We start from the raw sequence: 26,675 nt of genomic DNA on the forward strand, positions 1-26,675 counted from the left end.
GAGGCCGGGCGGAGAAGCTGGAGAACCTGGGGGACTGCGAAGACCCTTGACACCTCGCCAGGCCCAACCTTAGGTGTAGAGATGGGGCCCCGTGGCGCCCGCCCTCAGGCCACCCAGAGAGGGGACTCACCTGCCAGGAAATCTAATTGTAGCGTCCATGCCCCAGCTTCTTTGGCTTCTCAGGCACACCAAGAGCCCATCGAGGTCAGTTTGCACCTGAGGGCCTGCTGTTGCTCAGAAAAGGGAAGGCACTTTTCTGAGATCACCTAGCCTGCCAGCGACGGGGCAGATTTGGGATTCAGAACCCCAGGCTCCTGTCCTACACTGCTTTCAGTTTTCTCTGGAGAGACCTGTTCCTGTAGTTTGACCCTCACCCAAATTTCCCATCTTTCATGCAACAAGAGGGGATCTCCAAGGACTCTAGAGGGGTCCTCAACCTTTTCATGGTAAGCCAGGCTTTGCACATTTCCCTGTCCCTGAAAAGTCTACAAATTGAGGGGAAAATCTTGTGTGGGCCCAGATTGGAGGTCAAGGCTGAGGGTGGAGTGAGGAAGCCTGTACCAGCCCAGCTGGCTTCTGTGTTTGGGATGTGGCAGGTGGCCAGCCTGAGCTTGGGTCTTAACCAGCCTGAGGGCAGTAGGTGGCTGCCAAGGACTAGTGAGATGAGGCAATAAGGAATCCAGTTCTACCACTAGCTCAAGAATATCCAGAAAGCCCTACCCTAAAACTCTGAATATCTGAAAAGGGTGAGGGGATTAAAGTTGGAGAGAGAGAAGGGATTAGAGAACAATGCCTACTATTTTTGCATTGCAGCAGGAGTGTTCTCTGCTACTCTAGAGGGTCCTGTATGCCTTGAAAAGATCCAACTGCTAGAGTGGAAAGAGGAGGACTGTTGCCTCTGCATGTGTGGAGTACAGGAACTTCCATGGCTGTTAGGGCTGGGGTCTGGCTCCAGCTCTACCTCAGATTTGCTGTATCACATTGGCCAGTCCATTTTCCTCTCTGGGACAGTTTATCACCTCATCTCCACAAGCAAGGTATAAGATTGACCAAGTTCCTTGATCTCTTCCAACTTCCATGACATTCTATACATCTCCAACAAAAATCAGGAACTTGAACATCAGACCTCCTAATTTGGTCCTGGGTCTGGATAAATGGCAGGGAGTAGGGAGCCACCGGCTCATTGTGTGACTTTGTTGGGTGGGTACTTTCTCCTCCCTAGCCTTAGTTTTCCCATCTGGGTGGCTGATTTCCCTGGAGCTGTGCTTTGTAAAGTCCTGATTCTCATTTGTGGGATCTGATTTGGAGATGTCTTTTTTTTAGCACCTCCTCCATAGTCTTCTGCAACTCCCTTGTGCCTCTAGTTGCCTGCCATTTGTTCATGTTTCACCCAAAACCTTGATTTTCTGAAGTAGGCCAAATATTACAATTTGAGGAAGACGGTTTCCAAATCTTGAGCCAAGGGCAAAACAGGGCCAGGGCAGTCTCAGCTGTGGAAATAGGGAGATAGTAATTGTGCAAACAGTCAAGTGATGGGCTTGAAATAATTGTGAGGCAAGGAGGTACTGCTGTGCTACTCCTGTTACAGGAGGTAGTCTTCCATGTCCTCTTCCCAGCTACCAAACATTCTGCCATACCAGTTAGCCTTGAAAGTTGGACTGGGTCCAAAAGATAAAGGGTTTTAGAAAAACAAAAGTAGTCTTTGACATGCTAAATTGGTCTCCCAGCTGTGTGCCCTTCTTCTTGGTCTTGATATTTCTAAGTCTCAGGATGATATTGTATATGTGTACATTAAGGAGGAGAGGGTGGTGATGAGGTGGCACAGCTCTTGACTTGTATGATTCACTCCTCACCAGAGACATTGTATGGAACGACCAAGTATTGGCATAAACTTGTAACTCAAAATGTCTTCTCAAAGAGGGAGCCCTCCAGGCCCCACTTCCACATGCTGACTGACACATGATCAGCTCGTTTGATCACTGTAGGGGCTAGTCATGGGAGAGCAAGAATACTTTAAGTTTCTTCACCTACAAAATGGGGATAATACCTCTGCTGCTTGGTGTAATGTAGTGTGGAGGCCAAGAAAAATTAAGGCCATCCCACCTAAAGTTTAGCATTAGCACAAGTACAGCCATCTTAGGCCCCTGTGAATAAGAGCTGAACTTTACGGGAAAAACTGCAGAATGTCCTCAATGTCCTTGGCAGGGAATCCCATATCAGAAAAACAACAGAGCCCACACCTGTGGTAGAAATTCCCATATTAGAATGATAACAGAGCTCAATGCCCTTGAAAGCCCCATATCAGAATGTAAACAGAACTTGAGAAATTCCTCCACCCCTTCTGAAAATCCCCTAGACCAGCCTATAAAAAACCCAGCTGTAACCCACTTCGGGGTCCAAGTCCCTGCTCCCCTGTGTCGGGTATACTTGGACCCAAGCTTGAGCTTGCTAATAAACCCTCGTGCGCTTGCATCGGTGTCGGCTCCTTGGTGGTTTCTCGGATTCACAATCTTGGGCACAACAGTAGCTGCAGTGAAAAGCTTATAAGAACAGATGTGCAGGCTGTGTGGAGGCAATTTCATAATAAACTCTGGTAGACAGACTGGTCCACATGAATACAGTGCTTCTTTCTTTCTTTACTAAATGTTCCATAGGTACCTCCTCTATGCCAGGCCTGGTGATAGGCATTGGGAAGAGGGGGGTACAGTGGTAACATTCTGGGAGAATGGGCACTCTGTGGATGGAGTTCTGAGAGGAGCTGAATGCTCCTCTTCTGCTGGTGAATGTGCTGTGTGCTGTGCTGTCTCGCCGGCGCCGGGCACAGCCCTGGGCCCTCCTGCTGGTGCGAGTCCTGGTGAGCGACTCCCTCTTTGTTATCTGCGCCCTCTCTCTTGCTGCCTGCCTCTGCCTTGTTGCCCGGTGTGCACCCTCCACCAGCATCTACCTGGAGGCCAAGGGAACTAGTGTGTGCCAGGCAGCTGCGATGGGTGGTGCCATGGTCCTGCTGTATGCCAGCCGGGCCTGCTACAACCTGGCAGCCCTGGCCTTGGCCCCCCGGAGCCGGCTGGATGCCTTCGATTATGACTGGTACAACGTCTCTGACCAGGCGGACCTGGTGAATGATTTGGGGAACAAAGGCTACCTGGTGTTTGGTCTCATCCTCTTTGTGTGGGAGCTGCTGCCCACCACCCTGCTGGTGGGCTTTTTCCGGGTCCACCGGCCCCCACAGGACCTGAGCACCAGTCGCATCCTCAATGGGCAGGTCTTTGGTTCCCGCTCCTACTTCTTTGACCGGGCTGGGCATTGTGAGGACAAGGTCTGCTCCTGGGAGCATGGTCACAGCGAAAGCACCAGCATGTCAGGCAGCCTAGGCTCTGGCAGCTGGTACGGCGCCATCGGGCGGGAGCCAGGCTGGTGCGGGGGCAGCCAGACACGGACCACTCCGCTGCTCTTCTCCCAGGTGCTGGGACCAGGTGGCCACCACCACAGTCTCTACTCCACCCCACAGACGTGATCCCCTTCTCTTCTCCCCTAGAACACCCAGACCCCAGTCCTCCCAACCCAGGCCCCGTGCCAAGTTCACCTGCCGCTTCTTGCCCAGGATCACGGGAGACTGTGGCCACCTCTTCCCCTGGCCGGCTCCTTGTTCCTCCTGTCGTAGTGAGCTTGTGCTATCCCCACAAGGGAACATGGCTCTGGCTGCCAGATGCCCACAGCACCTTGGCATGACCTGCCGCCTCTGCTTCTACACTGGAGCCAGCTACCTCTCCTGCACCTGCCACTCAATAAACAGTGTCTGTACCCCTCAAAAAACAAAAAAAGGCAAAGGTGATCTTGAGCATTGTAGATGAAGAGCTTCCTATCCCCAAGGGTGGAGAGGGGCATCAGATAAATGTTCCCCTGAAGGGATGACCTTGATGATTTTGTCAAGTCATGAAATTAGGGAAAAGATTCCTGCCCAATCCAAAACCCATCAATATTAGAGGATGTAGTAGGTTGGGCAAGAGCTAGGACTCTGGACACCTGGGGATGGTGCATATTGGTATAGGGGGAGAGAAAGAACTGAAAATTAGGGCTAAAAAAGGTAGGTCTGGAGCCAGTGTATGAGACCGTGACTGGCTAAAAGACTGAGGCTCAGCTAAGCTAAATTTATCTTTCTCAGGGAAGCAAGTGTAGTGACTTTGCTACCAGCCTGCCTGAGCTGGGATGCTGGCCCCACCACTTAGGGGTGATGTGATCTAGACAAGTTATTCCACCTCTCTGAGTCTCAGTTTTCTCTTCTGCAAAATAGGAATAATAGTACCCATATCACAGAGCTGAGGTAAAAATTAAGTATTTCATATAAGTATTTAGCACAGAGCCTAATACATCCAAAGCCCTCAATAAATGCTAGCCACTGCTACTGTTATTATTATTGTTGGTCTCCTAATCCAATGTACATCTTCAGAGTTATAGAACTTATGACTTTGAAGCCACTTTTTGATATGAACACACACGAGTCTATGATTTTTTTTGAGTCTATGATTTCTTATACACAACTTTTGATTGTACAGAATCAGACCAAATTTCTTAGAGGATCTCTTTGATCATCTTTGTATCCTTAACACCCAACAGAGAGTTTAGCACAAACTTAATGCTCACCCTATGTTTGTTGAAGACAGCAAAGTGAGGCATCTTCAGGTCTAATATTAAGCTTAGTTGCCAGTATCCACCAGAGTGGTGTTGCCACTTTCTAAGCACTGCTGTGTCAGGCTCTGTGTTTGGATAATGGTAAACTAGACACAGATCCTGGCCTTAGCACAGCCAATATAGTGGAAGAGGCACATGATATCAGACCAAAGCCCTGTTGTTTCTGACTTAGGCAAGACACTGGATGGTGTTGCCATCCACTGAACTGAGAAATATTAGGAACAGGATTAAGAAAAATGCAACAAAGTGGATGGAACCAGAGCATAGTATGCTAAGTGAAATAAGTAGAAAGTGTAATGATTCTGTTTAGAACATTCTAACTTTGACCTGTCTGAAATCCTACCTCCAGGGCTTTGTACTTGGTGTTCCTTCTGCCTACAGTGTTTGTCCTCTGAATACTGACATGGTTTGTGTCTCATTTCCTTCAGATGTCTGCTCAAATGACATCTTATTAGTGAGACCTTTCCTGGACACTTAACATATAAAATAACAATCCCCATTTTTACCCCCTTCACTCTCCAATCCCTTAATTGGGCTTTTTTTTTTTTCTTACTCAGAGCTTATACCACCTCCTGGCATACTAGTTTTTATTGTTATTTATTTTTGTCAGTTTTAATTTTTTCCCAGTAGGAAAAAGGGCTAAGCTCTGAAGCAGGGAGTTTATTAATAAGAAATTCATTTTTTTCTAATTGAAATATAATTGACATACAATATTAAATTAGTTTTAGGTGCACAACATAGTAATTGACATTTTCTAATGTAAAATATTTTTTAAAGATTATATTTATTCATGAGAGACAGAGAGTGAGAGAGAGAGAGGGAGAGAGAGAGAGAGGCAGATGGAGAAGCAGGCTCCATGCAGGAAGCCCGATGTGGGACTCAGTCCTGGGACTCAGGGATCATGCCCTGTGTCAAAGGCAGACTCTCAACCTCTGAGCCACCCAGGCACCCCAGTAATTGACATTTATATACATTACAAAATGATCACAATTAATCTAGTTACCACCTGTCACCATACAAAGTTATTACAATATTATTGAATATATTCCTTATGCTGTAAATCATCCCCATGACTTATTTTATAACTGGAAGTTTGTATCTCTTAATCACCTTCCCTATTTCACCCATCCCCTAACCCCCGCACCAGTTTTTCTATAAATTTAAGAGTCTGTTTTGTTTAGTTTATTCATTTATTTTGCTTTTTAAAAATTTTACATATAAGCGAAATCATATGGTATTCATCTTTGTCTGACTTGTTTTACTTAGCATAATACTCTGTAGGTCCATCCATGTTTTAAGAGTACACTTATCATGATGAGCATTGAGTAATACATAAAATTGTTGAATCATTATATTGTACACTTGAAACTAATATAACATGGTATGCTAATTATACTTTAATACAAAACTAACTTTAAAAAAGAATAAAAGGAATGAAATTTATTATCAATTTTTAATTGTCTGTTTCCCATCATGATAATGAAATCTCCATGAAGGCTGACAATGAACAAAATATGTAAGTAAAATATGTAGTGTATCAGATAGCAGTGAATGTGGAGAAAAATAGAGCAAGAAAGGAGTACAGGGAGTATTGGTGGGAGGATGCTATTTTAAAAAGGGCTGTTGAGATAGGCCTTACCAAAAAGGTGATATTCAAGCAAAGATCTGAAGAAATTGAGGGAGCAAACTATGAGAATATCTAGAGAAAAAGCATTCTAGGCAAAAGGAACTAAAAAGACCCTGAGGTGGGAACATACTGTAATGTTAGAGGAACAAAGCAACCAGTGCAGCTAGAGCAGAGTAAGTGTAGGTGAAAAGTGGTAGGAGAGGGGGGTCTGAAAGGGGCATGGGAAATAGATGGTTATGGATTTATGAGTCATTTAAAAGACTTTAGACTGTGTAGGTTTTTAAGCTGAAGAGTGGCATGGTTTTAGTGAAACATCCAGGGATCTCTAACAACAAGGGAGGAAGCAGTGAGGTGTAGAAGGAAGCTCCTAGTGATGTAGGTGAGAGATATTGGTGGCTCAGACCAGGGTGGAGATAGCAAAATGTTGAGAAGTGGTTAAAGTTTGGATGTATTTGGAAGATAGAACTGTCCAGACTTGGTGATGGCACCTTAGATAAAAGGTGTAAGAGAAAGAGAGGAGTAAGGGATAGGAGCCCACAAAGCCCTCAGAGGGGAGGATTGACAAGGTGAACCAGGAGCCAGGAGAACTGAGTCTCTCAGAAACCAAGGAAGACATGAGAATTTTATGGAAGATCGTATTACTAAGATGTATGTGTCACATGCTACATAGAAGTCCAGCAAGATAAAGGTAGAAAAGATAACATTGTACCTGGGAAGTCACTGGTAATATGGGCAAGGCCACTGTGGAGCAAGGGTAAGGGTATATACCAGACTACAGTGGAGTGTCAAGAGAATGGTCTGCAAGGAAAGGGAAACCTTCTTGTTCCAGAAGTATGACATCTATTGAGATGGTGGCTAAAGAGGGAACTGGAGCTCAGATTTGTTTTTACAAGATGGAAGGATGTAAGTTTGCTTATATGATTAGGGGGAAACCTATCAAGTTGAAGATACAGGAGACAGGATTATTGATGGGTGGGAGGCCCTGAATAGAGGTGGAGGATGGGAACCAAAGCCCCTAGAGATGAGTTGGGGAGGAGGGACCAAGATGAAAGGAAATGATGGATAGATGCAGTAGAGTCTGTTGTAATGACAAGTTGAAGATGTCATGCCTCATGACCTCTAGGTACTCTGGGAAGTGGGAGATAAAGTCCTCAAAGTGAGAGGAAAAATAGTAGGTTCAAGGAAGTTGTTAATATTGGACAATATTTGAAATAGTTACAGCAGAGAATGCGCAAGTTGCTAAAGGCCTGTCATCCAGGAATATACTGTGATCTCACTCAGTTTCATGAGATCCCGCTTCCTGTCTGTGTGACCTTGAGCAGGTTACTTTACTATGCCTGTTTCTTCATCTATAAAGTAGACATGAGTAAAATAAGGTCATTGAACTAAATGAGTTAATCCATGCTTAGCAATTACTGAGCACATTGCTTGGCACATAGTAAGTGTTCAATGTATATCAATTCTTTAGATTTCTATGATGATTACTTACTTTGATTTCTTCTATGGTGTTCATCAGCCCGGGCTTAGGATAGGATGGGCCCAGCGTGGACAGGCCAAGGCCCTTGAGCCCCCAGCACTGTGCTCGCCACCACCAACCTCCGAGTGAGACTCCTGCCTGCCTCTGCTGCCCCAGGCTCAGGCCACCACCTCTGGGGTCCAATGCTGTCCCTTCTCAGCACTTGTCAAAGCTGGATCTGGGGCCTCTGTATCCCCTAGGCCTGTGCCAAAGTGTGACCAGAGACTAGGCTGGCCATGGGACCCATCAGCCCACTTCCCAGGCTGCCCCAGATGGGTCTGCCTCTGCCTTGCAGCTCCCAGGGCACCTTGTCCCACGTACTGGGCCCTGTTCTAAAGACACCTCTTATAGAAACGCCCTGGCCTGGGCCATGGGAAGGGGGGAGGAGGTTGTCCCTGGCCAACTCTCAAACATTCCAGACTCCCCTCTTAACAATAGACACGTGTGCCCAGCAATAATCCATCCCTCCCTGTGTGTGCCTGTGGTATGTGTGTGTGTGAGAGAGAGAGAGATTGAACATGTGCATGAAGGGGGTAGGTCGAGGTGTGTGTGTGCCTATACCCCAGGACCCAGTTCTGGTCCTTCCCAAATTGTGATGGCCATCCTGGTCCCAGTGTTAGGGTACCATGGGATTACAGGGCCCTGGTTTTTCCATATTCAAAGTAATTTTTATTACTCATTTTGTCCAATGTAAGCTGCCACATGTCTCTAAGTGAATACAGTCGAGCACATACCTGGCAAAAAAAAAAAAGTTAGTTTGGTACTGGGTAAGAGATTGAAGTGATTGAATGGATTGAATGAACACAGAAACAAAGATGGATAGGGAAGGACATGAAGGTAGGGGAGAGGAGCAAATGGACAGAAAGTAAGAAATCATATAGTACCTGAAACTCAGAGCCTGGCACATATTAGGTCTCAACAAATCTTCATTGAGTGAAAGAATGGGAGAGTCTGTGGGGTCAAACCATATGGTTCCAGCAAGGTCACTTTTGGAAAAGCAGGTGGTTCTGGTTGGAAAGAAGGATCTGTATTTCCAAGTGAGGCCAAGGAAGTAGGGTTAAAATGGAGGTTATATGATGGTGTGAGAATCAAGGAGGTAAAGGAACTGCAGGTGAACTGACCACTGGATGAGACTCTGCCATCAGCCCAGCCTCTGCTTTCCTATTGGGAGGAGGCTGCCGTGCTAGGAGGAAATTGGCAAAGTAGGAGCTATTAAATACTGTCTGGAAGCAAATGCCTTCTGTGACTATAGATGGACAGAACTTAGATGGCGCCAGGATGAAGCAGATGGTCATTCATCTTGCATCTTGGTCAAGCAGATTGCTTGACTGTGGAAGAGCAGGATTTCCCTAGGTAGCTCAGAAACTATTCTAGAAGTAAATGAAGTGATGAGTGCACAAATAATTTGTAAGCAACCAAACGCTCTACACTTGCAAGAGGATAGTTAAATTAATGCTGCCAGAATAAATCCAGGAATATATGGTCAATTAATTTATGGCAAAAGTTATACAATGGGGAAAGGAAAAATTTTTTAATAGATGATGTTGGGAAAACTGGACAGCCACATACAAAAGACTGATACTAGACCACTATCTTACACTATACACAAAAATTAATGTAATATGGATTAAAGACTTGAATGTAAGACCTAAAACTTTAAAAATCCTAAGATAAAATATGAGCAGTAAGTTCCTTGACAGAAGTCTTGGCAATGACTCTTTTGGATTTGACACCAAAAACAAAAATAAATAAGTGGGACTAAATCAAACCAAAAAGCTCCTACAAAGTAAAGGAAGTCATCAACAAAATGAAAAGTCAACCTACTGATTGAGAGTAAATATTTGTAAGTCATATAACTGATAAAGGGTTAATATCCAAAATATATAAGGAATTCATACAACTCAATAGCAAAAAATACAAAATCAAACAATCATTAAAAAAACAGGCAAAGGATCTGAATAGACTTTTTTTAAAAAAAAATACATTCATTATATGATTTCACTCATATGGGTACTATGAAAAATAGTGAAAGGGATTATAGGGGAAATGAGAGAAAATGAGTGGGAAATATGAGAGAGTGACAAAGCATGAGAGACTCCAAACTCTGGGAAACGAACAGGGGGTAGTGGAAGGAGAGTTGGACGGGGGAATGAGGTGACTGGGTGACGGGTACTGAGGAGGGCACTTGATGGGATGACCACTGGGTGTTATACTATATGTTGGCAAATCAAACCCCAATAAAAATATACAAAAATAAGTAAATAAAGATAAAACTGAGGTTCAGAGAAAAAAAATAATGATGGCCAACAGGTACATGAAAAGGTGCTGAACATTATTAATCATCAGGGAAATGAAAATCAAAACCAAAATGAGATATCACCTCACACCTGATTAGAATGGCTACTATCAAAAAGGCAAGAAATAACATGTGTTGGTAAATATGTAGGGAATAGGAAATCCTTGTTCACTGTTGGTGGGAATATAAATTGCTTTGGCCACTATGAAAAATAGTATGGAGTTTCCTAAAAAAATTAAAAATAAAACTACATATGATCCAGAAATTGCAATTCTGAGTATCCAAAGGAAAAGACAACACAAACTTGAAAAGATATATACACTCCCATGTTCACTGCAACATTATTTACAATAGTCAAGATATGGAAGCAACCTAAGTGTCCACTGATAGATGAATAGATGAAGTAAATGTGATATATATACAAATATCATATGATCTCCTTTATATGGAGAATCTAAATATTTAAAAATGAGATTATAAGTACAGAGGAAAGATTGTGGTTGCCAAAAGTGGGACGTGGGGTTAGTTGAAATGGGTGAAGTGATTAATAGGTACAAACTTCCAGTTGTAATGTAAATAATTCATGGGGGATATAATGTACAGCATGGTAACTATAGTTAATAACACTGTATTGCATATTTGCAAGTTGCTAAGAGTAGATCTTAGAAGTTCTCATCACAAGAAAAGATTTTGTGACTATGTATGGCTATGGATGTTAACTAGACATTGTGGTGATCATTTCATTTTTTTAATATTTTGAATCTTTTTTAAGATTTTATTTATTCATGAGAGAGAGAGAGAGAGAGAGAGAGGCAGAGACATAGGCAGAACGAGAAGTGGGCTTCTCGCAGGGTGCCGGATGTGGGACCCAATCCCAAACCCTGGGATCATGCCCTGTGCCAAAGACAGACGCTCAACTGCTCAACCACCCAGGCATCCCATGTGATGATCATTTCATATGATATATAAATATTGAAGCAATGTTGTAGATCTGAAACTAATAAAATGTTATGTGCCAATTATATCTCAATTTAAAAACATGATACCAGATTTTCCCTGGGAAATCAGGGAACATGTTCTCCATACATTCAACAAGCCATTCTTATGACTGTGCATACCCCATTCTAAGAATTGAAATCTTTAAGTCCAAAATAGCAGAGTATTCAGGGCCCTCTCCAGTCTAGTCCCCAGCCCAGTTCTTTTTCAAATACATTGAATTCAAACCAAACTAAACTGGTTACCCAAACTGGCCTGCTTTTTCCTACTTCTGTGTCTTTACCCATAGGGTTCCCTCCACTCATACCTTTTTTCCTCTCTACTGATTAAAACTCTTTCCACCAAGGTCAAGACCAAGTACAACCTCTTCCATCAGACTTTCCCGCAAGTTAGCAACTGACAGGGATCTATCTGGTGTCTGAAGTCCAGTGGGCCATTTTGCACTTTGGGTCTAGTCTTTGAGGTCCACCTTTCTGAGTAAAGCAAAAGAATTATCACATTGCAGGAGAGAACACAAACTTATCAGTACCAAGTGCAGAACTGAACAAGTCCAGGTTTATGACAATGCCAGGAAGGAAGGGAGGAAAAGAAGGAAAGAGAGAGGGAAGAAGGGAAAGGGAGAGAGGGAGATGAGGGGAAAGAAGTGGCCTAGCTCACCTGAAAGGGTTAATACATGGCTTCCTGGAAACTGGTAGTTGTAGTAAGGGAAAATGTGAGTGTGGTGGTGCTGGGGAGACTGGGTTATCACCTGGGGCCAATACCAACAAGAAACTAAAGGCCAAGGGTAAAGTTTCACTCCAGGAACAGACACATCATCTCTGCCTCCTCCTCCTCTTCCTCCTCTGCCTCCTCCTCCTCATGCCTTCTAGTTAAAGTTGCCTCAGAAGATTCATCATCAGAATTTAAGATTACCCATTCCAATCCTTGGCCTTTTGTCCAAATGGGAATGGTCAGGCCTGGGGAGGGGAGGGGAAGAAACTAAGGCACCAGGTCTTGAAGTTGTCTCTGCTCACCAGCAACACAGGCAACTGGAAAAATAACAGCTAGGGGTAGTCTGGAGAGCTGGAACAATATGGGAACTTGACTTTGTCAGGTTCTCAGTCTGTTCATTTGAGTTCTAGCCCTTGCTTTCTGCCTAGAATTTGGTATGCTCTTACATTCTTCTCAAATGCAATTCCTTTTGAAATGCCCAGAGTGTCTACATGTTTTCATGAGTCAGCCAGAGAATCTGGTCCCAGATGCCACAGGAAAGGCCAACCTGGCCGGGCCCCATTTGAAAGGTGTACTTTCCTAGGATCCTATAGCAGATGGAGCTGCTGAAGTTGAATCCTCATCCTCAAGGGCCCTAAGGAGATGGGGGAAAGAGCCAAGCATGGGGTCCTGGAATACTCATTCCTCAGGACCCCAGATTGAAAGAAATGTAGAAGAGAGCTAGGGCTGACTTCCCTGAAGCTCTGTCTGTGCTTACAGCTGAGTCCTTTGGTTCTGTTGCTCCTTGGAGATTAACAGTTGCATTACTTTCCAAAATGAGAATGAACGTCTAGAAGCTGAGTGGGGTAGGACTATGGAGATAGATGTCCAATTTTAAAAAATCTTCCTTCCTAAAGTCTCTCAGGCTCTAGGAGCTAGGGAGAGTCGGGGGAGGTAAGAAGGGGAGAGGCAAGTCATCTCAAGACCTTATTCCCTGCTTCCCTTTCCTCATAATAGGAGATCGTGTTGTAGAGGGACTGTCAAGGCAACTCCCAAGAAGAGCTCTAAACATCAAAGATTATCTGGGAACTTTCTTCCACTCTTTCATCTTGTGTCTCTTTTAGTGTTTGCCCACATCCCCACCCACAGTTGTGCAGGAGAAATACAAGAAGATACTGTAGATGCCTAGATCTGAATTTGGATGGTTAACTGCACTGGTCCAGGGCATGTTTACCTCCTTCTCCTGTTCTTCTCTACATCATGGGGGGACTGACCACTGTAGGATGCATTTCCTAGTTTCCCTCAGCAATCATCTGGCTGGGTTCAACAAGGCACTAGTAAGAGATTAGAAAAACATGGAGAAACCATGGTATTCAGCCTCTGTCTTTTGTCCCTCTGGTGGTGTCTCTTCAGTGTCTCTTCTGTGGCTCTCAAGGTCAATAACTTCCAGTTCAACTGTGTGATCCCATCTCCTGGCTCAGATCATACCACTTTTCCCCACTGCTTTTCCATTTTTTACCGTCCCCTGCTCTGCCCTATGTAGCAATGGGGCTGACTCCTGTAGGCTGTGTTTCCCAGGCTCTCATATTAGTTCACTTCTAGTTTCCTCCAATGAGATTGACATTGGAGGCAATATGAAGGGCAACAATGAGGAAAAGGAGTGGGTATCTCTTCCTTTCTTCTGGTTTGAATAGTGTCTTTTTTTATGGTTCTAGTACCTGTGGACAAGCTTATGATTCCATTTTCCATCAGGTGACCACTGTCCCTGAACTCTGAACATACCTCCTCCCTCACCCCTTAAGAGTAAGGGTGGTGTTGACATCCTCCTATAACTAATATCTGGGCTACCTTCCTGTCCTGCTTGGGTTCTCAACCTATCCTCTATGTAATGTATTTCTTATCTGCATTAAATTCTCTACTGTAAATATTTGGTAGTTTGTTTTCCCACTTAGATTTTGACTATAAACTAGACTAGTAGAAATGTGGTCCGTGATTCAAGGTGAATGAATGGGAGGATCCTTAGTTACTTGGCTCAAAAGAACATGAGGTTGGATGAAAGCCCCAGAAAGAATGCCTTGTAGCAGCCAGAGAAGTGAATGGAGGTACAAGGCTGAGCAAGCAGATGCTACTTTTCTATCCACTTGAATTCTTCAGGACCTTGCTTCTAAGGACAACACAGCTCTAAAGTTTCTTGAGAATCTTGAAGGAGGTGTGAGGCATGGGGTTATTTTTTCTTCTTTTTCAGTTGCCAGGACTCCTATGCCTGTCAAATGGCAGATAATTACCATCCTTCCCCTTGGCCAACCAGACCCCTTCCCCCAATGAACCCCCTTTCCCTACACACATAGCAGTCATAACAGCCTCCAGGATTTATTTCGATGAGGATTTTATTGTGGAGGATAATACAGGAGAGCAGCCACCAGGATTTATTTTGATGAGGATCTTGTTGTGGAGGATAACACAGGAGAGCAGCTTCAGGTGAGTGGGTGGAGCTATAGCACCCTCCAGCTACCTGGATCCCTGGGTGGTTTTTGTAGGTGTTGTGGATTTCTGGTAAGGCTGCAAGATTACAGTTGATGTTTGAGGTAGCTAATCAACACAGGGGCAATATCCAACTGGTCGATGGCTTGTGGTTGGCTGGCCTGGCGCAGGGCTCTGCGGATAACTAAACGGGCCTGTGATAGTAGTGACCGTGGAGTGGCTACAGCAAGGAGAAACAGGTCATAAGAAGCAATTCTTGGTGTAATTCTCACACCCAAGGCTGCATTCACTGTGACCTGGATCCTGGAGCCTTAAATTGCTTTCTCCATTCTGAGAAATTCCCCCCACTCTGTCCTCAGTGCATTGTGCCAATAAGAACACACTGAGGCCTAGATAGGGCATGCTCAAGGCCACAAAGACAGTTATTGGCAGAGCCAGAAACAGAAATTCTGCTGTTGCTATCCCCCACTTTATCTTATTGATCCTTTCCCTAATAAGGTATCTGTAACTTCTTCTCCACTGGAGTCCCAGGAGAGGGAGGAAGATGGTATTTTCTCCAACTCATCCTATCCTAGAAAAATTCACTTGTGGGGTGACTTGTGGCCTTTGAACCTCTAAGCAAGAGATTCCATAGAGCTGAACTGCTTGGTACTCACCTCGAGCCTGTAGCAGCAATGCAGTGCTTTTATCATCTTGCAAGTTCGGATCCAGGGAGAGAGATGGAAGGTAGATGTTAGCACCAAAATCAATTAACAGCTGGATGTACTCTGGTTCACAATTATGGTGGAGGCAGATTTCGAGAAGGGTGCGGGGCTGTGGGACACGAGCCAATAGGCTCTGGTCAGTACAGTTGTAGTTGGGATCTGCACCATGGAGCAAAAGCAGACGGAAACAGTCAAGGTGCCCATAGACTGCTGCCAAATAGAGGGGGCCAGAACATGAAGTTATGTTTGATGCCCAGACTGGCAGTTTAGCTTTGATATTGGCTTCTGCACCATGGCCCAGGAGTTCCTGAAGGATGGCAGCAGCGCCATCACGGGCAGCTGTGAGCACGGGAGAACAGTTGTTGTAGATGCTACCACCAGGACAGGCACCAGCTTCCAAAAGCACACGCACACAGTCCAGATGACCATGACTGACAGCAGTAAAAAGTGGTGTCTGTGCCTTGACATCCAAGCTGTCAACATCAGCACCATGTGCCAGGAGGACCTGCAAACAGCTGAGGTGACCATAAGAAGCAGCCAAGCGCAAAGGTGTCCCAGGAACACCCCAGCCACTTCTACTGTTGATAAAACGTTTGTAACGCTCCTGGCACAAAAGCTGGTCCAAGGTATGGGAGTCATTGTCATACACTGCTTGATTGAGAGCCTGCTTCTCCACCATGTCGGTGTCCTCCTCCTCCTTGTCGGGCTGCAGGAGGGAGAAAATCTTGGTGATGTCCATGAGGTTCATCTTGATTGATTGGAGCAGAACTATTCTCATTATGAGCAGGAGGATATGCCAGGTCTGTAGGTGACAAATATTGGAGGGAGACTGAGGGCCCACATCAAAAAGCCTGCATGCCAGCCCTTGCCCCTCACCCTTCACCATCAGATGATTCACTCATGGACCTCCTTCTTCTAATTCTTACTCCATCTTATTTTAGGGCTCAGAGATGGCTTCCAAAACAGATCAGGCCATTTCACAGCTTGGTGCCTTTGCATATGCTGTTCTGCTTGACCTGCAAACTCTTACTTCTTGGAAGCATTCCCTAATCTCCTCCTCTTGCTCAGGGATTTCAAAGGATCACAACTAAACTTTAGCTATGAACTTTCACACTACATTGGCACTTATCTGTGCTTCATTGTATAAACTCCAGGATAAGGAACCCTGTATCCATCTTGTATTTCTCCACTCCCAGTAGGACCTACATCATGACTGGAGATTTGGTAGAGGCATCTTCCTTAGTTCAGAATGTGTGGACTAGTGAGATGGCTCCAGTCTGGCAGTTGCTAGGCCAGCAGAATACGGTTTTGTGGTGTTAAGTTGTCATCCCTGAGAATTCTAACATTAGTCTCTTGATGTAGGCCCTCAATTCCATCTGTCAGCCTTTTAGGTGGAGTTCAACCTCCTCACAGTCCTTTATGTGTGACCTCCCCTCAGACTCAGGCCCCATGATGAACAAGAGCTACATAGGAAATGGCTGTTGAATGACATTTACTGATTAAATAAAGAGATGACATTAAAAAGAACATTTCAAGTAAAATGAAATCAAAGAGATGGCAGGAAATAGTTATTTCCAGGGCAAGTCCTCCTATTTGGTGGACAACTGGTTTATCCTCCAAGACCACTTAAATACAGAAGTCCCTTTGATTTCTAGCACCACTTGCAACCCGTGGATTTCCCATTCCCTTGGGTCAAAATTTTTACCATCATCTCTTCCCCAACCAGCTTAGAGCCTTGCCCCAACCTTCAACTCTTCTCTCACCATTATCTCCAAGCCTTACAAAATTACCCATGGCCCAATAACTGACTTAACCCCTTGACCTTACCTGTCCTGTTCCTAGTGCTCCAAAGCCAAAGTTACCCACATCAGTTTGTAATGTCATCAGGGTAAGCTGGTAGGTTTTTCAGAATTCAAGTCTCCCTACTCTCCCATACCCTGCAGCCATGGTCTCAGGGACACACATCTCCTTTTATTCACTGTCTACCTCCACCTCTCTTTGTTAGCCTGGGACCTCAGATACATACCTCATAGAAAAAAATTGTGAGGTGGGTGGGTGGGGTCTCCCTCAACTTTAGGCTCCTCCTCACCCACTAGCATCAATTCTATGTATGGTCTTATTATTTATTCATTTGTGGTATGCAATAGTAAGTAGAGAGTTTTAGATATCAGACAAACCTAAGTTTGCAACTCAGCACTCCTAGCTGAGAAGACTTGGGAAAATCTTTTCCCTTCTTTGGGACTCAGTTTCTTCATCTTAAAAGACAGAAATGATAGTCCCTGCTTCATGAGGCTGTTCAGAAGAAAAAAGCTACCATACATTAGGACTTTTTTTTTTTTTTAAATATTTTTTTTTTATTTATTTATGATAGTCACAGTGAGAGAGAGAGAGGCAGAGACACAGGCAGAGGGAGAAGCAGGCTCCATGCACCGGGAGCCCGATGTGGGATTCGATCCCGAGTCTCCAGGATCGCGCCCTGGGCCAAAGGCAGGCGCCAAACCGCTGCGCCACCCAGGGATCCCTACATTAGGACTTTAAAGGTGAGTTTTCTCTCTCTACCCCTTCAACCTCCTCAAAGGCTCCTTCCCCTCAACCACCTTAGGAAACAAAACACTTCTATGCCTCACTCTAGCTACCTTTTCTCTTTCTCTTTCTCTTTTTCACCAAACATATCCAAAAAGTTGTCTACTATCTACTTCCCTATCTCCCATTCATTTCTTCACCCTTTGCAGTCTGGCTCCATCCTTCCTCAATCACATACTAAGATAGCTCTTTAAAAATCATCCTTGTAGTTAAATCTTCTGGCTGCTTCTCAGATCTTTCCTTCTGTGACCTTTCTGGTACATCTGTCCCCACTGATCACTTTCTCCTACACACCCCTCACTTAGCTTCCTGACCAGCACATTCTCCTGATTTTTCTCTCCTATGTTCTATCTTGAAATAGTTATGCTCCCCTTTGTTCTCTCCTTGATCCTCTTCTTTCCAGTCCCAAAGGGGCAGCTTTTATGTTAATTCCAATGATTTCAAGTTTATCACTCCAAGCCCCTCAGCTCTCTTTTCAGCAAATGTATTTGAAATGAGTTTTTTCAGGTACTTCAAAGTAAGCAGTATCACACCACCACTACCATTACCACCATCACCAAATGATCCATATCTGTTTCTCACTATCCACCTGGTCAACCAAATCTGAAACCCAAGACTCATCTCAGTCCTCTTATCTTTTTGCCTTGCTTTCATCTAATTCCTCATCAAGTCCTGTGGATTTTACTTCCTAGAGTCCTCTATAGCCCACCCCATTCAGACTTATCCCTACTGCCAGTGCTTTACCTAAGCCCTTATCATTTTTTGTGTCAACTGTTATAGTAGTCTCCTGTTTTCCCTTCTCAATATCTTCTCCACATTATAGCTAAAGCAATCACTTAAAAATACAAATCTGGCCTGTGCCAATCCCCTGTTTTAAAACCCTTAATGGCTCCCCTTTCTTTCAGAGCATAGCCCAGATACTTTAGCCTGGCTCACAGATCCTTCCTTTATGAGCAAATCTTGGCCAACATCTCCAGGCTCACTTCCTGCTACTTCTCTACTTATACCCCAAGACCCAGCAATAAGGAAAAATAAATGAAGGCTCTCCATATACATCATGCTTCTTTCTGACACATGCAGTTCCTTCTATTGGGTTATTTCCTCCAAAGTCTACTCTCATATAACTATAGCAGTCATGACATTGTATTGTAACTTCTTTATATGGGTTTGTTTTACATCCACTGCAGAATGAGAAGCCATATAAAGTAGTGGTAAGACATGGTCTGGAATTCTGGTTCAATCCCAGCTCCAGCTACTACTTAGTAGCTGTGTGACTTAAAGCAGATCACTTCATCTCTCTGTGCTTATTTCTTCATCCATAAAGAGAGTATGATAATAGTACCTGTCTCAGAGAGTTATTTGTTAAGATTAAATGAGTTAATACTTAAATTAATAATTGAGTTAAGTGTTTAGAATAACACATGAATGTATTAGTCAGGTGTAGTAACTCAGTAATTGTAGTATCAAGTGATTATTATTACCTAGGTCTCTAATTTCTACTATGGCTCCTTTACTTAAAGTCCTATAATTTCAGAGCTGTAATGCACCAAATAAATCATTTAATTCCCTTAATTTAGAGATAGAAAACCCAAGTCAGACAAGAGCATGGACTTTTTCCTAAGGCCACATGAATGTTATTGTCAATTGTCTCATTAGCAAGAACCCAGAACACGTTTATAATCTCACGCTTTTCAAAGCTATTTCACATAGTGGGACAGGTAATATCATGCCCATTTTGTGGATGAAGAAAACTGAAGTCTGAGAGGGAAGGGATTTGCCAGCTACCTTACATCAAGGTAATAGCAGAGATAGACCCATGTTTCCCTATTCTCCATCTTATTCTTTATATTGCAAATTGAAAAACAAACATATGCCCCTTTCCCTTGTCTTAAGTAGAATCACATTGCAGCTCCCAGAGTCCTCAGTTTTGAGGATCATGCTGAATTCCAGGGACTTTATTCATGGAAAGTTTCTTCACAGATCATTTTTTCTGATAGCCAATAGGCATTCCCTTACTATTTCATGGGGGAGGGGGAGGTTGATTCCAGGAAGATGAAGAGAGGAGGGAGTATGGAAGGAAATGAAGCTCTCACCAAGGTCATACCAGGAGCCCCCAGCAGAGACCATCTAATGGGCCTCCATAGGAAAATCAAGTCATGGACCTCAGCTGGCTTGGGCACTTGAGTGAACTGTGCCTTTTTAGATAGGATAAGAAAATCTAATTAGTCTATTGTCTAACTTCACCTTTCTGTGGTTTATTAAGCTAAGAATTATTATGTGACCATTCTATGCAAGGATCCCCTTCCTGATCCCCAAAGAACAGAGGTTTTAAATCTTTTTTTGTGTGTGACATTGACCTCTATGGCAATCTGGTTAAGTCTCTTATCCCCTCTTAGAATAATTTTTAATACATAAAATACATAAGATTAAAGGAAACCAGTTATATCGAAATATAGCTATTTTTAAACCACATGATATAGTAATAAATGTTCTTTATTAACATATAAATACCAAGATCTATTAATAATTTCTAAGTGATGATAAGCATAAATGACATTTCCAGATCTCTTTCACAAGTGTAATATGATATGAAATGCCTGACTCCTTCTGGTGACCAAGTTATAGGAACTGGTAATACTACTGCCATTTGCTGTCTGCATTTGTCCTTGAAAGGAAATGGTAAATTTCAGTTAGATATTAGAGGTAAAAAAAAAAAGGGTAATTGTTTGCTTCATCCATGTTTTTGGACCCTTTGAATTCTAAGACCCTCTTGTGGGTCTGTGAATATAAGTTAAGAACTACAGAGAAGTGGCTAGTTTCAGTGGGCCCTAGAACAGTCCTCTAAGTATTAGTAGATTATTTTCAAGCTTTAGCTTCCTTCCTACAACCCGAGGAGCTCTGCCCTTCTGCCCTTGAATCCAACCAGATGCACCCCACAACACAGACAAATAAAACACAGGGACACAAAGACAAATCTTTACCATCCCTGTATTGTATAACCACAATTTCCCTCTAGAAGTAGGTCCATTTGGACCCCAGAGCCTAGGCACACACATCTTCTTGGGACAGACATAGCAGGAAGCCATCTTCATAACCTTCCTTCCCTCTAGGGGCAGATTTCTCTACCAGTCTTCCACACACCCCCCAGAAACCGGATCCAGTGGGAAACATCTATTAAGGGTGGTAGTTACAGGTCCATGGGCCTGCAACCCTAAGGGTTCATTCCTCCCCGGCAGCATAATTAGGTTCTAGGCTCCAGATACTCACTGGGATTCCACCTGAGACCAGGCTGCCTGGTGTCACTGTTGTCTGCTGCCTCTCTGTGAAGCACTGGGCCCTGGTGGTCCCTCCATAGGGAATTCCTATTTGCCCTGGGGCCTAAGCAGGCAGGTCCTTGACTTCCACTGTTAACAACACTGCCTAAAGGCTAGGTGTCAGGTCTAGGGGCTAATTTTAGGTTACCCTCTACTCCCCTTCCAAGGGCCATCTTATCTTACTAGTGCCTTTCTGGGAGCGATCCCAGCAAAAGGGAGGGCATTTGCAGAGAAGTCCTGGAAGTTCTGACTGACAGACTGACAGGTGCTTGGTGAGGCCAGGGCTCAGGCTTCTAGTGTGTCCCTGCTTACTCCTCCCCACCATTGAAACAGGCAACACAGCCAGACTCCTGCACTGTGGATGTTCCCACCTATCCACCAAGGGGCCTGAGAAGGCCCAGCCTCCTCTACTGCATCTCCCTCTGAGCCACAGACTCTTTTCTTTCCATCCCTAACCTACTTAGCCTTTCTGAATTTCCTTTTTACATTCTTGAAGATCCAGCAACACATTGTTCTCTCCTTATCTCACCCTGCCCCCACTCCCAAGAGTGAGGAGGACAATGGGAAGCAGAGACTCCCATACTGGAACATGTATCAGTAAAATTTAAGTTTTTAAAGAAGGTTTGAGAAGGCCCTGCTCATTTATAAAGGCCTCCCCAACCCAGTAACCTCAGCTCTGCTGAAAGAAAATGCCCACAACCACCCTACTCTTCTCATACCTAAGACATCAAGCCAAATATGTCCAGTGCTAGAAACTTTGTCAAAAGCTCAGTTTTGATTTTAAGATTTTAAGATTTTTTAAGATTTTTTATTTATTTACTCATGAGAAACAGAGAGAGAGAGAGAGGCAGAGACACAGGCAGAGGGAGAAACAGGTTCCATGCAGGGAGCCCAACATGGGACTTGATCCTGGGTCTTCAGGATCATGCCCTGGACCGAAGGCAGCACTAAACCACTGAGCCGCCCGGGCTGCCCCCAAAAGCTCAGTTCTTAAGAGTATCATTTTATCTCCCTGGCTGTCTTTAAATGAAGGAAGTGGTGGAAGATACTTTTAGAAATTGTCACAGTATTTGTATAAGGTGTTGTGCAAAAAAAAACCTGGGAGCCAGCTCCCTCTTCCCTCTGTGAAAAAAATGCCAGCCTAGTATTTGGTATACACACTATACCACAAACAATCTGATCATGTCTAAGAAACTCTTTATGGAGGAACTATCAAGTAGCCACTATGTGTAAGGTTCTAGATGAAGAAAGAACACACAGAAAAGACAGACATGGTGTCCCTGAAGGAGCTCACAATTTATTAGGAAAATCAGATATGGAAACAACTATATTTCATATAATGCAGAAATGCCAGAACTAAAAGCTGGCCATGGTTATCCTGCATCCACATCAGTCTCTCAAACTAGTTCAGGGAGTTAATGAGGGGTTCTGTGTCCCTACATGCTCCCACAAACAATAGTAGCTTGAACTTTTCTGTAAAGATATTCCAGTCTACATAGAATACTGATCCCAAGACATCAGAGTACTTCTATTTCTCTTCCAATCAATCACCAAGGAAGAGAGGGTTTCAATTAGGAAAAAAACAGCAAGTCAATGAAGGAATCAGAGATTATTGAGATAAAGCACTAGCAACCTAGCTTCACATGATTACTTTGGTGTTAGAATTTGTACATTGAAAAGAAATTTCTGCATTTCTGAAAGATGTTCAATTACTTCTAATTAAATCCTTCCAAAAATAGGGCACTCTCCACATTTTACATGCAGTAAATATTACTGGGCAGCTCAGCTAGTCTTTCTGCTAAACCTATATCTGCACCTATAAAGCACCCCTGAAGTTTACTGCTGATCCTATCTTTGCTCACACTTAGAACCTCAGAGAACATGGCTACTTCCTTTGCCCCCCAAAAATCCTTTAGGGATCTGAACTCAGGGGTCCTATCCTTTATGTCACCTTATCTCAGGGAAAATAGTCCAACTCTTCCAATTATTTCTTTCAAGCTGGTATTTACCCAGTCCCTTCCTTAGCCTTGTATACCATACTTATGAAGTGGTCATGCAGCCTGATTACACATTGACAGTACCAAGGAATTCACAGGATGTCAGATGACTTCTTAGGAAAGTGTAAGAGTATCCCAGTGTGATCAACATCTCTGAAGATCAGAAGCATCAAAAAACGAACTAGGGGTGGTGGAAGGGGAGGAGGGCAGGGGGTGGGGGTGAATGGGTGACGGGCACTGAGGGGGGCACTTGACGGGATGAGCACTGGGTGGCAAATTGAACACCAATAAAAAATAAATTTATTATTTTAAAAAATCATATCTACTTCAGCTTAGTTTGAACCAGTGGCCCATAGCTATTCATTATCTGAGGCCTTGTCCAAACATTATTAGCAGCCAGTAAATAAGCTATTATGATGCTAAAGATGAAAAAGGGAAAAATATTAGAATTTTTTGTGGTAGTAATTTTATTGAAATAATTGTACATTCATATGCAGTTGTAAAAATTATACAAAGATCTCCTGTACACTTTACTGTTTCTGCAAAGACTATATAGTACAATATCACAAGTAGGATATTGACATTGATACAGTGTTATTCAGACTTGTAGTCATTTGTGTACATGTGTATATTTACTGTTATACAATTTTATCACATATGTCAATTCTTGTGTATACAACCACATAATATACAGAATAGTTCTGTCACACTAAGGATAACTTATGTTGCCTATTTTTTTCATGTTGCCTTTTTTGAGCTCTTATATTTGAGCTTATCCTTTTTATTTATTTTTTTTTAATTTTAAAGGTTTTATTTGTTTATTTGTTTTTTTTTAAATAGGGACATATGACTTTATTTTTTTCTTTTTTTTCTTTTTTTTTAATTAATTTTTATTGGTGTTCAATTTACCAACATACAGAAAAACACCCAGTGCTCATCCCGTCAAGTGTCCACCTCAGTGCCCGTCACCCATTCCCCTCCAACACCCGCCCTCCTCCCCTTCCACCACCCCTAGTTCGTTTCCCAGGGTTAGGAGTCTTTATGTTCTGTCTCCCTTCCTGATATTTCCCAACATTTCTTTTCCCTTCCTTTATATTCCCTTTCACTATTATTTATATTCCCCAAATGAATGAGAACATACACTGTTTGTCCTTCTCTGATTGACTTATTTCACTCAGCATAATACCCTCTAGTTCCATCCACGTTGAAGCAAATGGTGGGTATTTGTCGTTTCTAATTGCTGAGTAATATTCCATTGTATACATAAACCACATCATCTTTATCCATTCATCTTTCGATGGACACCGAGGCTCCTTCCACAGTTTGGCTATTGTGGCCGTTGCTGCTAGAAACATCGGGGTGCAGGTGTCCCGACGTTTCATTGCATCTGAATCTTTGGGGTAAATCCCCAACAGTGCAATTGCTGGGTCGTAGGGCAGGTCTATTTTTAACTATTTGAGCTTATTCTTCATTTAACTTTTAAAACACTACTATAGTTGAATATTAAAACAAAAACAATAGCAAGTAGTGAGCTACGATTATAGTCCTTCATTCATTCACTACTGCATATAATATGCCAGCAGCAGTGTTATTCACTGTCCCCATTAAGAGGTCTGACACTGAACACCACTCCTAAGATGATGTTCATCATCCTCATATGCTTCCCCATTGTAATGGCGCTGTCTTTTCTGATTGGGATCAAAGTCCACCAGTTCTACCTGGTCCATTTCATCAGTTTCTTCTACTTCCTTCCTCTCAGGTAGGAGTTTTTCTAGCAAAGAAAGTTTATCAGGAGAGAGAAAGCCATTCTCAGGGAAGTTTACCTTAAATTCAATGATTAGGCGACCCTTCTCATATGGTCTATGATAAATTGGCATGCCTTCGTTTAGCACACTTGATATCCCCATGCCTGACAATATGACCTGGATGAAAGGTGTTGACGATGGTTGGGTTGTCAAGAGTAGATATTTGCTTTTGAAAGCTACACAGGGCTTCAACCAGCTGTATATCCATACACATGAAAAGATCTTCTCCTTGTCGAGTAAAAACAGCATGGTCCTTCTGATCTAAAACAATGATAATATCTCCTGGTTCCAGTCCTGGTTCTTGGTCTCCCTCACCATGGAATGTTATCTTCTGGACATCTTTCATGCCTTTGTCAATATGCACTTCTAGAATCTTCTTCTCTCAAACTATCTTCCTTCCGTTGCAGTTTTTACATCTATCTTTAGGACTGATCTGTTCCCCATGGCCCTGGCACTCCATGCACACAGACTGAATTTGCTGAACCATTCCAGGTCCTATCTGATGCATTCCAGTACCTCTGCAATTGGAACAACATTTGACTGTTCCTTTCTTACCACCTCGGCCTTCACATTTATCGCAAATCACATTCTTTTGCAGAGATAGTTTTCTTGTTGCACCATTACATAAATCTTCTAAGGTTACTGAGAGCTGATGTACAACATTTTTACCTCTCCGTTTTCTCTGCATCCTGCCTCCTCCTCCAAAAAACATATCAAGGATGTCCATGAGGGAGCCAAAACCACCACCAGCTCCACCTTCTTTAATTGCCTGTTCTCCTCCTTTGTCATATAATTTCCTTTTCTTTGCATCAGAGAGCACTTCATAAGCTTGAGAAATTTGTTTAAACTTCTCTCCTTCATTTGGATTCTTATCAGGGTGGTACTTCAAGGCCAGTTTCCTGTAAGTCTTTTTCCATACCTCCTGGGTGGCATTGGGTTTGACCCCCAAAACATCATAGTAAGTGGTTTCTTTCACCATTTTCTATAGCTGGTGAGAGGGCCGAGGCCGGTGTGGCGAAGCGGGAAGGAGCACGTTGCTGAGCGCAGCTCGGGCAGCTGCCACTCCTCCGCGTCTCACCAAGCATTCTGGAAAGTTCCCTCATGTTGCCTTTTTATAGCCATATGAACTTCCTTCCCACTCTAACCACGTTGGTCCCTAACCCCTGGCAACCTCTGATCTGCTGTTCTTCATTTCTATAACTTTGTCGTTCAAACTTATATAAATGAAACCATACACTTTGGAACTCACTGTTTTTCCTCTAGCATGCCCTTGAGATTCATCCAAGTTGCTGCATGTATCAAGTTTGTATTTGTTACTGAGTATGATTATGTAGTATGCATGTTTGTTTAACCATGGACTCTGTGAAGGACATTTAGGTTGTATCTAGTATTTGGCTATTAAGAATAAAGCTTCTATGGACATTTCTGTACAGGTCTTGATCACAGTAGTTATATTGTAGGCTTTATTATTGGGAAGTGTGATTACTCCCATTTTACTTTTCCATAGCAAGATGGTTTTAGCTATGCTAGGGCCTGTACCTTTTAATATACATTTTAGAATAAACTTGTCTATGTCTATTAAAAAAAAAACCTTTGCTGAAATTTTGGTAGGAACTGTGTTAAATCTATATATCAATTTGAGGAGAATTGACTGCTTTACTGTATTGTCTTCTAATCCATTCACATAGTGTGTTTTTACATTTATTTAAGTTCTCTTAATTTCTTTTCTTATCATTTTGTAGTTTTCAGCATATAGACCATGTACATATTTTAAGTGTGTACCGAAGTATTTCAATTTCTTCAGCAATTGTAAAAGTTATCAGGTTTTGATTTTGGTTTCCATGTGTTCATTGTTACTACGTACAATGTGATTGTTGCTTGCATGTTTATCTCATATCCTGCCACAGTGTTGAACTCACTAGTTCCAGGACTGTTTTTATTTTTTGTAAATTCCTTGGGAATTTTCTAAATAGTCAA

The 26,675-nt window shown here is 43.1% G+C and overlaps 1 protein-coding gene and 2 pseudogenes across 1 annotated transcript; 1 reads left to right on the forward strand and 2 right to left on the reverse strand.

Moving 5' to 3' along the window:
• Positions 1-81: 81 nt before the first annotated feature.
• Positions 82-3,809, forward strand: LOC112912477 (integral membrane protein GPR137 pseudogene; annotated as a pseudogene).
• Positions 3,810-14,183: 10,374 nt separating this feature from the next.
• On the reverse strand, positions 14,184-21,011 carry ASB12 (ankyrin repeat and SOCS box containing 12). The gene is made up of 3 exons (XM_025989170.2): positions 20,850-21,011; positions 14,952-15,801; positions 14,184-14,515 (listed from the first exon to the last, which is right to left on the reverse strand). Exons 2-3 carry the CDS (start codon positions 15,775-15,777, stop codon positions 14,382-14,384), a joined length of 960 nt encoding a protein of 319 aa, XP_025844955.1. The 5' UTR covers positions 15,778-15,801; positions 20,850-21,011; the 3' UTR covers positions 14,184-14,381.
• Positions 21,012-24,497: 3,486 nt separating this feature from the next.
• On the reverse strand, positions 24,498-25,677 carry LOC112912482 (dnaJ homolog subfamily A member 1 pseudogene; annotated as a pseudogene).
• Positions 25,678-26,675: the final 998 nt, after the last annotated feature.

The sequence above is a fragment of the Vulpes vulpes genome, chromosome X, assembly GCF_048418805.1.
Source record: "Vulpes vulpes isolate BD-2025 chromosome X, VulVul3, whole genome shotgun sequence".
In the NCBI taxonomy this organism is placed as follows: domain Eukaryota; kingdom Metazoa; phylum Chordata; class Mammalia; order Carnivora; family Canidae; genus Vulpes; species Vulpes vulpes.

Bases quoted from the DNA above. Each gene is read 5' to 3' on its own strand.
- ASB12 (XM_025989170.2), bottom strand. From the start codon at position 15,777: ATGAGAATAGTTCTGCTCCAATCAATCAAGATGAACCTCATGGACATC. The intron at 14,516-14,951 runs GTGAGTACCAAG...TCCTTGCTGTAG, and splicing joins ATTGCTGCTACAGGCTCGAG to CCACTCCACGGTCACTACTA.